This window comes from Musa acuminata, chromosome BXJ1-5 (assembly GCF_036884655.1).
Source record: "Musa acuminata AAA Group cultivar baxijiao chromosome BXJ1-5, Cavendish_Baxijiao_AAA, whole genome shotgun sequence".
Lineage (NCBI taxonomy): Eukaryota > Viridiplantae > Streptophyta > Magnoliopsida > Zingiberales > Musaceae > Musa > Musa acuminata.
Window position 1 is genome coordinate 2,960,124 of NC_088331.1, and position 11,687 is coordinate 2,971,810.

Here is an 11,687-nt window from a genome sequence, read left to right on the forward strand (position 1 = left end):
GATCCTCAATCCATATTTCCGATAAACTATGAAGGTATTATGAATCATAATTTATGAGCTAATTAGTTTATCAATTTTGTTTGACTTAAATGATTAGTAAGATATTTATATTTTCTATATCTATATGAGTCACAAAATTTCTATCTATATTATTGTCAATTAACAATATATGTATGAGAGAAGTCATCATGTTTCCAAGCTTGATTAGGGCACCAAATCTTCTCATCTGGAATGGAATCTTGGACATCAAATCGGGCATTTATCTCCCTCCCCCACCAATACTGCACATCCTGTACTGTACTGTACTGTAGTCTGCTCATCATCAATGCAGCAATAGTAGTAACACGATAGATATCACTTCAAATATATATCCGCTATAAACTATTTATATCGGCAATCACTTCCCCACAAGCTCGAAGAATGGGTCAAACGAGCAGCTCGCCTCCGTCCAATCACCCTCCCCTTCTCTCCATCTCCCTCTAAATCCTAATTTAAGCCTCTCCCTTTTCTCTCTCCCCGCCGAATGAGAAAGCTCGCTGCAGCAGTTCTTCCCTCTTTAGCCAAATTCTCCCGTTAGTTTTGTTCCTGCAGGGCTGCACATTGCAAGGTATGTTCCAAGCTGCCTCCTTTTTGTGTCCATTCTCCTTGTCGTCTCTCCTTTTGGGTTCTAATGCTTCTTTTGTGGTTCCGACCGTTGGCAGGTGAGGGAATTCCTTTTGACCTGCTTTGGCTGTGTTTCTTGGGGTCTCCTGCTGTGGATGTGGTGAGGTTGATATGTCTTCTGCCGTTGGAGATCTTCCCGGTTCGAGGGACATGGGTTTGGAGCAGAAGCGTGGGAAGGCTGAGCAAAATGGGATTTTGACGGTAAGGGAGGGCGAAAGGGAAATTAAGTCAGAGCATGGGCGTCCCGGTGGGGAGGGGGGGGAGGGCCTCGACAGGCGGATGAGCGAGATCTCTCTCCACGCCACCGAGGAGGAGGAGGAGGACGACGACGAGGAGGAGGATGGAAAAGGCGCCAAAGGGCTTGATCTGGGGCCTCAGGTCAGCATCAAAGACCAGTTGGAGAAAGACAAGGTTTGGCTTCGATTCCTTTCCTCGTAACTTTCAACCCCATGGCTTTCGTTTCCGTTTCATCGTGCGTATTTTGGGAGCAGGATGATGAGAGCCTCAGGAAGTGGAAGGAACAGCTTCTGGGAAGCGTGGATTTGAATTCTGTGGGCGGTAAGTCTGAGCTTTCTCTCGCCAACTTTTTGTTCGTCATCATCGTTCGACATACTCGCTGGTAGTGTTCTCTCTCCTTTATCGTTCGACATCCTTCTCCATCTTGGCATTTCTAGCGAACTGTTAAATGGATTAGTAAGTCTTTTATTTAGTCCTATGTTTTGGTGTCCAATTCATTCAACCTCCATCGAGTAAGCGAAACATTTGGCATCTAATGTTCTGAAACTTGAACTGAAAGTCCTGGTTTTGATTCATTTTCCTTCTCGTGGCCTTCTTGTCTTTGTTAAGCGCCTCGGTTTTGTGTTGGTTCTATTGTAATCTTCACAAAGCTTACCTGAATTGCCAAAGAAAAGGAAAGAGAAAAAGAGAAATCCTGAAATTTTTACTCATTTTTATTGATTAAATGTTTGAGGATTAATTTCTTGGCACGCTTAGGATGAGCCTTAAGTTTGGTTTTCTGTTCTTCATGATCGTACAGAAAATTTAGAGCCCGAGGTTACGATTCTGTGCCTTTCGATCATCTCTCCCGGAAGAGCTGACATAGTCCTCCCGCTTCCTATGGTTCCAAACTCCAAGGGTGTGTGGTTTACTCTAAAGGAAGGCAGCCCTTACAAATTGAAATTTTCCTTCTCCGTCAGCAACAACATTGTCTCCGGTCTGAGATACATCAACACAGTATGGAAGACTGGCGTCAAAAGTTAGCTCTCTTATCCGAGTTTGCCACTTTAATTTATCATGGAGCTTCTTATCCTATTTATTATGAACACTAACGATGCGGTTGCTCTTTTGGTCTCCATCAATTCTGCTTCTTTCTTTTGGTGTAAGTTATATAGTTTCTTTCCTTCTGCATGATGTTGACAAAAGATCAATTTCCATTTCAGTGGATCGAACAAAAGAAATGCTAGGTACCTTCAGTCCTCAGCTTGAGCCTTACACATATGAGACACCAGAAGAGACCACTCCATCTGGTCTATTTGCAAGAGGATCATATTCTGCAAGAACTATGGTATATTAACCATGTTTAATTATGTTTAGGACTATTAGAACCAAAGTAGATGTTCATTGTTTGTGCAACAATTCACTCAGCACATTATTGTGGTTATACTGAATAAAATCTTAACTCTATATATACTTGAATCAATATTGCCTTCACCATCTTATTTTTCTGGTTGCATATCCCTTTTTTTGAACTTTTTTGTGAGATCATTAAAGTGCCTTGACTGATCTAAGTAACTGTTTTATCTGAATTGAGTCAAGTTCTTGAACCTGGCTCATGGATTATGACTAATGAGTCTTTGAGCCATGGGTGATACTACTTCCATAACCATTGTGAACAAGAATGTGGTTTTAACAAAAGATTCAAAGGGTACCACTAGTTTACTTCTCTTATTTTTCTTTGCCTAATTTCAAAGGAAAGGTCATGCTCTTGTGCTGATACATTAAAATACTAGCGAGGAGTTTTGTGTTTGGCCTTCTAGTTATGATCATGTGCTTTATATATTTTTTGATTTAGAAAATGTCATATATCCAGGTTACACAGCAACCATCTACTTATCCAACTAGTTGACTCTTTTAATCTAGATAACTAGATTGCACACCAGGGGAAAGAACCATAAGTAGATTGTGTCCTTAATTGTTACACAATTGCTACCTTAGAGCTAGCGTTCTAATTGGAGTCATTGTGTAGTGTGTACCCTATGACTTCATCTTTGTTGAGTCTTTATTCATTTACTAATGCTGTTACTTTCTTGTATCAGTTTGTTGATGATGATGGCAAGTGTTACTTGGAGATCAATTACACCTTTGACATCCGTAAAGAATGGGCACCAACGGACTGATAGTGTCCATCTAGAGAAGTCTTAATTCTGCGCCTACAAATTCTTCAGAAGTTTCAGTAAGCTCTAACAAAAGGACGGACGGACTAATATCTGTATCTGTGACATCAACTAGTGTGCTTAGTTTTTCCGATGTTTATCCTGTTTTGTTCTGAGATGTATCATTGTGACATCAACAGCGTAGCAAGTGGCGGACAACTGACCAAGACTATCCAATCTGCTGATCCATATGAACTAGTTTTCCATGTGTCAGAAATCTTTTATTTTTTTGTGATGTATTTCATAACATTTATGTTTGTTCGTGTTTCTGTCAGTTATTCAACCTTTTTGTTACTGATTCAGGAAATTTTACAGAACCATTTAGGCATTAACATGAGCTCGCATCTCTAAGACTATCCGATTCAGGAAATTTTGCAGAACCTTGTTGCTGATTCAGGAAATTTTACAGAACCATTTACGCATTAGCATGGGATGTATCACTGTGACATCAACAGCATAATGAGTGCCAGACAATTGACCAAGAATGTCCAATCTGCTGATCCATAAGAACTAGTTTTTCCATGTGTCAGGAACCTTTTATTTTTTTGTGATGTATTTCATAACATTTATGTTTGTTCATGTTGCTGTCAGTTATTCAACCTTGTTGCTACTGATTCAGGAAATTTTACAGAACCATTTATGCATTAGCATTAGCTTACATCTCTAACATGCCCTGTCATCCACAGTTTCTGTTTACTCCATTCACTGATTTGGCACAGAAGCTCTCTGACAGAACAAATCTAATGTATTATTCCTCAGACATCTCCTGAAAACAATATTACAGGCATGTTATTTTCTGAATCATATGTGCTGGTTGCTTGCTGAACAATTGAATGCTATTTGTTGTTACAGAAAAAGTAAATATAATGTGATGTCTTCTCTTCTGCTAAAATCTAATGGCTTTTGTTTCTCCATAAAGCTTCATTTTCATAGCAATATTTTTTGAAATAGCATGCCTGAACTATCTTCTCTTTAAGCATGTTTGATCACAGTTGGGCATTAATCATTCTTTGGCTGGATGGGATAACTAATTCATTAATTTGATGAACTTGAACCATATGTTCAGACCGAAATTAACGATAGCGCACACATTAGACCTCACAAAATTAAGAGATGAAATGGTTTGACAAATAGGCCTATGTCTATGGGTAAAATTGATCACAAAAGAGTTCTTCTAATGGTGGAAGGCATGATTATGGAAGTATGGAAATGGCATTAACATAACTGACTCTTTTGATCAAGTTAATTGGCAGATAAGTATAGCTTAAAAGACCAGAAAAGAATGCATCTAAGACAGAAATTGACTGTCATAATCTAAAAGCTCTGTTTTCCAAACAATTTCCAAGCTGTATATTTATGGACTCACCAGGTTGAACACAGTGTTATCAAATGAAAGGTTCTCTTGCAGTAACAAAAGTCAAGATCAATTTCCTAAAACCATGGCATTTGGTTCATAGAAATATATCTTGAGATAAATGTACATTTATCAAGCTAGTATATAAATATAATTCAGTTGTATTTTCACCTTTCCTCGAGATGAAATACTTTTACCATTCATTCATATGTACTAATATAAATAATGGATGATTTCTACGAAACTTGATGAAAAGAACGCATTATACAAATGTTGATTAAACATTAAATTAAATAGAAAAGGACAAATACAAGTTTCAAATTTATGACCTATTCTGATAACATAATACAAAAAAAAGTTTTTAAGTTATTAGGAAACCATCCAATCTATATTAGGTTTCAACTTTCAACAATTTCTTTGTCTTTTTTAGGTGAGAGGATGCTGTTAGCTGGGGATAGACAGCGATCAGAAAGATGGAGTGGTTGGAGTGCCACAACCAAGCAACCATGAACAATGAAGAAAACCGAGAGGCCTTCTTCCTCATTTATTCTCTCTGAACCATAACATGCAGCACATATTTGCTGAAAGCATCATGCAATGACGATTACTGGAACACACACACACACACGTCTCGGTTAGTTCCCCGGCTCAGCTTGGTATTCAGTATCAGGAACCTCACCGGGCAACCACCGGACTTAAGAGTTGTCAAGAGCAAACCGAACACGAGCAAAGCCTTAGAAGCCAATGTCGATCTACTAGTGAATTACTAGAATAAGGTGGATATATCATCCACTGAGGTGAGAAGAATCAGCTTCTACTCCCCTATTTGTAAGGTTCATTTAAGACGATACATTATATATGTCGCCAATGGCTTAGGTGGGTGTTGGCATGCACATCAATTCCACCTAATCATTTTGTGTCGGAGAGAAGTGATAAGTGATAGATGACCAGCTCTTTAGTTAGGATATAAGACTAAACTCAAGTGTTAGACTTCCATCAAGCAAAGAATATAAGGGGCTCACAAAAATTACATTCGGATCTATATATAGTTATGAAAGAGAATCATTTAACAATTTAGCACTGAACACATGCTAGAGTATGTAAGTATAGAAATCAAGATACTAAAGATAACTAATTATAAAAAATAATCTATAATTAGTCCGAATATGAAACTCATCTTAGAGTGTCAAAGTTCCATTTGCTAGCAAATGGAACTGACAAAGAATCTGGTACAGAACACCAAACATTTCAGCCTACGGTCTCCATTCCATACGATTAGAAAACGATGGTTGTATTTTACATGAGAGGTTTGCCAGACCCATTTCAGTGGCTTGCATGGAGAACAAAGACAACATGGTCAAAAGGCATGCCTGTGCCATCAGAGAATAACACAACTCTATACTGATTTAATCTCTTGCACATGCTAGGGTTCTTTCCCTGGTAAACAAGTTCTCACAGTGACATTGAAGATTTGGCAGCAAATTCTGAGAACAGTCTTTCTACCAGAAATATTCCACACCTCATGGGACAGATTCTCATTGTCGCGTGTACTCCATTCACACTTCACTAAAAGAAGCAACATGAAATGAAATAAACAGTGGAATCCAATCAGTCCGTTTCCAATCTAGCTATGTACTTGTCGTAGAACTTGGCTGCACGTTCGAGATCTCCAAGTTCAGTATAGCAGTCGGCTATTGCTCCGTAAGCCTCGGTGATGCCTGAATCCTCTCCTGTTCTCTTGGATATCTCTAGAACCTTGGAGTAGTACTTTATGGCTTCCCTGTATTTTCCCTGCCTCTGTAGTGATGCACCTACATGAAAAAGGGGGGAAAAGATGTGGTTAATGAACTTGAGATTATAATGTTTTTCTTTTGGTGAAGCATAGAACTTGAATATTCATGGATCATCCCACATAATTAATAATTCTATCCTGATATTCTATTGCCCTCTTTCCTTCAAAGAGATATGCTCATGTTCTGATAACTTTCAGCATCTTGGCTAATGAAATTCTTTGCCCTCGGCAAATGATTGAGCAAGATATGACAATCATGACTTGAAAGAGAAAATGAAACTCATTGTGTAATTCTACTCGATCAAAAAACAACAATCGACATGAAAACAATAGCAAACCTAGTCCTCGTGCAGCTTTTTTTTCCTCAAAGTGATCTCCCATAATCTGTGCAAGTTCAAAAGCTTCTTTGAACTGTGCAAATGCCTTTTCTAGATTTTGATTCCTCAAAAAGTTTTTCCCAGTCCTCAAACTTGCAAGGAGTTCTTGCTTCCTAGGATCCACAATGACATCTGTTTCCTTAATCCTGCTGACTGGTGCATAGCTTAAGCTGGGAGCATAAGACTCTATCTTCGCTTGCCTTCTTAGAGCTTCATTGATCTGACGTAACTGGTCATTCAGTCGCTTCAGTTCGTCTCTTCTCCTCCTTGCTAGCAGTCCTAGAAATTATAAAAGGAAAAGAAGAGGTTTTATTTAGGCACTTAACAACTAATTTATCAGTTGAAAATTTATGATATAGTTTCTTAAACAATTTGATCACAAGAATTCAGATAATAAACATTTGAAATAAGGAACCAGCTTCAATGGCCTTATGGAGGTTGATAACAATTCTGCGATATAGCTAAGTGTAAGAAAAACATGCTCTAGAATAGTTTAAAAATTATTCTTCATGAAGGTAACTGACACATCTTCATTAAATTCACCTGTTTGACTTAGCACAGTTTAAGATTAAGGTCATGAGGCAAGCTAGAAAGAGGTTTGGTATAAACAAAATCATAGCAGAACAACAGACGAAGCAATCCCCACAATAGCAGTCCTAGCTTTACGTTAAAAGAATGTAGGTCATTCTGAGGATTGTTTTGGACCTAAACCTACAGATACTTAAAGAAACAACTATTGTTTCTGCATTGTACATAAAAATTCCTTTTACATTAAAGGACAGAGTGGGAAGGTCTTCAAAACGAATCATTCCGGAAATTCTAGAATGATATTATAGAAGTTTCAGTCAAGTAATTATAGACCCACAGGATACGAGAAAAGTTCTGTGGAATAATCAGAGAAGCAGCAGAAAATCACCTTCCAAAACTATACAAGTGTATATAACTAGAAATAGAGGGTCTGACAATATTATCTTACCGCCAACAGCAGCACCTATCATAGCTACTGCAAATAACAGTGGCATTTTCATAACCGATTTATCGCTCTCACATGTTCCAGCCAAGACTTCAAGAGGCAGGGTGAGCATCCATATATTTGTGAAGACCAATGCTTTCAGAAATCCAAACATTTTATCTTCCTGCAGCAATAATTTCAAAAGAATGGTAGAACCAGGTATTTCTTTTCTTTAAAGGAAATATACCATAAAATAACTTTTATCTGATAAACTCGCAATATATAGAAATTAAATTACTGTTTGATAAAAGCATTGATACTCAGTGCAATCTATCAACATTTTAAGGAATTTTATGAAAATATGAATTCACTTTCCCTCTTGGCAAAGAGACAGTGCTAAATTAGGAGATCCATAATAAAAGAATCTTGGTTAATAAAGCTGGTTCTGATGCTCTAAGGCAGTTGAACTAAACAAGAGTAAGTGTCAAGGAATCCAAGAGAATCAGACACAATCACTTCAGAATGCATCAGGATCATGTAAATATGCTGGGCAATAAAGCCTTATAAATTGTTATGTTTGAAAATGATGGATGAAGGAGAATCAAGAGATTTGGATCTAATGTTAATGTCAACGTGATAAATTGGCATGGTGTCAAGATCTTTTTAAGGGTCCAAGTGTGTATCCAGCAGAAAGACCCAAAATTTAGAAGTCTGGGTAACATTGCTGGACATAATCGATCATGCGAAGAGAACAAAAGTCTATAACTCATTTTTGTATCATGAAAAATAGATGTGCTAGACACCATCTATTTGCACCCAATGCATTAAGGACACAAGAAAGTAGTGAGATGACCCAAGGTGGCCGAAGTGGAGGAACAGAATATTGTTTAATAAAATACTTGCAAAGATAGCATTATCTTGGTAATCTTTGCTTGATAGTCGATAAGAAGAGGTCATTCAGAACTTGTTTCACCTCCAACAATTCTCAAGAATTGTTTTAGCAATTAGATTTTTGGAATACTCACCATGATATCTGATGGCCATATACAGCTTCCACGAAGACCGCTTAATCTTGATAACTGCACAGCAATGTGTTCTGACTTAGTCTTCTGGAAAACACATTCCCTAGAATACATGGATCCACAGCTTAATGCACTTTCTCCTTCATGGTGTGGTACATGAACATTCAACTTAAAGGTCACATTTTCCCTTATTTGGGAAAAAGCCACAGCTATTTCTGGATTAGAGAAGTTTTAGTATCAGAAAGATGCTTGAGAGGGAAAAAACTGTTAAAAGTAGGCTTTAACCTATAGTGCATACCACAGAATTAAAGTAAAAGCCAGATGCACAGAAAAAAAAAAGACATTTTCCCCATCAGAAAAAAGTTTAGCCAGGTTCAGAGGAAGTTGAGAACTTTACAAGATGTTTGCATTCAGACAAACACCTCGTAATTTGTACTTTCAAACAATCCTAATTGGTAGACAACAATAATGAGGATTATGACATAGAGCAGAAGAAGTCTTTTTCTTTAAAAGGATTCTCTTTCCCTATCTGACCATCAGGAAAACTATGCATGGACCTTCGGGAAAACTGATAATGCCAAATCAATGTATATGCCACGCTAATTGGCACATGCAAGTATTCTCAAATTGATAGATTAATATAATTCTGGTCGAGTGATAGTATTGTTTGACTCGCATCTTAGAAGCATATCCCATTTCCAAAAGAAAGTGATATGACCTTTTTTCCACAAACCACATACTCACTTTTCCTATTTCCCCACAAATTAACAAATTTCATCAAGCCCAATAAGCTTAATAGAAACAAATTAAGTTCCATTAAAGTGTTGTGCAGATAGACATGAACTATATCCATCAAGGCTTGCGGAAAGAAAAGGAGATAAGAATGGTTGTGGGAGCATGGGCCAGTTTTAGCATAAAACGAAATTGATGGTTCTACATGATATTAAATTCATTGCCCCCAAAAACCAGAAATTGAAATGCCGATGACAACAGGACAAAACAAACAAATCAGGATTCGTCAAGGCCATTTGATGTGCCTCTTTCCCCTTATTTCTCCCAAACAAAGAGAAGAAACTGACTAAAACTAATATCCATCGGTAGATCATCGACATGCTGCTTCAGAAACTAAATCGCCACGGTGTTCTGTCCTCAGAATGAAGTATATAAACACATTCAAAAAATCGAACTTTAGCGTCATAACTGTATCAAAATTCAACTAATATCCACATAGCATAACACGAACAGAAAAGAACCCACAAATTAAACCCTAAGCGACAGCAGATACATCATGTAGGGCGCCAGGATCGACAGAAGGAGCGACAAAACATGATCCATAACTGGGAAACCACTAAACACGCACTGTATTCGTCGAATAAGGACGAAGATACTCCTCATGCCAACAAAGCAAAAAGGATGTGGAAATGTGTAGGCGAAACCGGAACTGGAGCGAGAGGTTTAGTGAACGAACGAGGCGGAAAGCGTCGGCCGGAGAGATCGAGAGGAGCGATGCGCCGGGAACCGTCGCCGTGGTTTCGACGTGACGGGTGGTGGAGGTACCGGGCGAGCGCCGCCATCGTCTTCGCCGCTGCACCGGGGGAGTTCGGACCGATGGTATAGAGCAGGTTTTGGTCTCCATGGATCGACCCGATCGATGCAGCGGCGAGTCCAAAGCTATGGATTCCGGTTCGATGCGGTGCGGCTAAGTTTGAAGGTGCTTGCAAATTGGATCATCTCACCTTTCTATTTAAATCTTAACCATCCATTTTTTAAGACTGAAAAATAAGTATCAAAAAATTAATTTGATCAAATCAGATAGATAAATGGGCATTAGAAGAGGGTATGATTGGCTGAATGACTTGAGTTCAACCCCATCACACAAAGGTCACATATAAGTAGTTGATAGGGAAATATATCAGTTTTAGATTTGAAGTAATTAACAAATAAGATTCGGTTATGATCCGACTAATACTAGGAGTTTTTGAATTTATCAAATATACTTTTACATGCCTAATGGAATCCACTTATACTAAAATCAATATCGGTAGAATTCGACGTTCAAATTAGACTCGCGAAGTGGAAGTAAGTGTAAGAAGAGATAAATACTGAAGACGTTATCTTGGTTTACCTTTTATAATCAATCCTCACTAATTGTTCACGATTAGGAGGAATATTATGTCAAAATAAAAATATTTTTGAATATTTTTTGTTCATCTAATCGAGGGCTTTTGTCTTTTTATACTATCGAAGATATCATATGTGTGATTAGTTGGAGAATGTTTTTCCTATCATTTATTTCTACAAAGATATGTTTTGAGTGCTCTCCTACAAAACCAAAAATAAGGAAGGTCGAATATGGTTTGTTGGCGGATGATTGAGTTCTCCCAAAGACACACTAGGTCTTTAGTGCTTAGGGTGAGGATGCATCATGTGTTCTCTGATACTTAACCTTAGGACACAATAGATGGTCTATAATGCTTAGTACGAGGATGGTGCATTAAGTAATATTTAATACTTAGCTTCAAGAGGGTATATTGGATAGTCTTTAATGCTTAGTTTGATAAAGGTATATCAAGTGGTCTTCAATCCTTAGTCTAATGAGAGTACATTAAACGACCTATGATGCTTAGCCTGAGGAGAGTACATTAGATAATATTCTTTTAGGTGGTTTACTTGATAACAAGATTTGATTTGATAGTTATATTAGAAAACACATGCCAATCAATACTCAAGATGCGAGTCAACCTCTTCGATGAGGTAAAGGATATCAAGTGAGAAATCTCTTGAGCTAAAAGTCGATGATTGGAAGACCTTTTGAGCAAAAAAATCTCTCCAAAGTAAAAAAATCTTGGTGAGTGAAGAGACAATTGAGGTTATAAAGTATCTTCTAAGAGCATAGGAGATCATGTTTGTAGCATATGAACTTCATGAGCACATAGAGACTCCTTGAGGTTACTCTTTAAATCTCTAACTTTGGATCTCATTAAGAATTTCATAAACATGTGATAAGCTAGACACTATTGCCTGCAACAACAGATTCACCGTAGGTTGACCAATGATGACATTGTACATCGATTAAATATTGATGATCATAAGTT

General features: G+C 37.8%; 2 protein-coding genes across 4 annotated transcripts; one reads left to right on the forward strand and one right to left on the reverse strand.

Moving 5' to 3' along the window:
* The first annotated feature begins 437 nt into the window (after positions 1–437).
* On the forward strand, positions 438–3,439 carry LOC135673006 (rho GDP-dissociation inhibitor 1-like). The gene is made up of 6 exons (XM_065181659.1): positions 438–607; positions 702–1,074; positions 1,155–1,221; positions 1,700–1,918; positions 2,103–2,227; positions 2,979–3,439. Exons 2-6 carry the CDS (start codon positions 775–777, stop codon positions 3,057–3,059), a joined length of 792 nt encoding a protein of 263 aa, XP_065037731.1. The 5' UTR covers positions 438–607; positions 702–774; the 3' UTR covers positions 3,060–3,439.
* Positions 3,440–5,822: 2,383 nt separating this feature from the next.
* LOC103983893 (protein FLUORESCENT IN BLUE LIGHT, chloroplastic) lies at positions 5,823–10,290 on the reverse strand. Of its 3 annotated transcripts, none has more exons than XM_009401234.3 (5): positions 10,061–10,290; positions 8,596–8,649; positions 7,595–7,754; positions 6,580–6,897; positions 5,823–6,260 (listed from the first exon to the last, which is right to left on the reverse strand). In XM_009401234.3, the coding sequence occupies exons 1-5, from the start codon at positions 10,226–10,228 to the stop codon at positions 6,058–6,060; spliced, it is 903 nt and encodes a 300-aa protein (XP_009399509.2). In that variant the 5' UTR covers positions 10,229–10,290; the 3' UTR covers positions 5,823–6,057. The 3 variants fall into 3 exon arrangements, with proteins under 3 accessions (XP_009399509.2, XP_009399508.2, XP_009399510.2); XM_009401233.3 differs by having other exon boundaries at positions 8,596–8,807; positions 10,061–10,288; XM_009401235.3 differs by lacking the exon at positions 8,596–8,649 and having other exon boundaries at positions 10,061–10,289.
* Between the last annotated feature and the right edge of the window lie 1,397 nt (positions 10,291–11,687).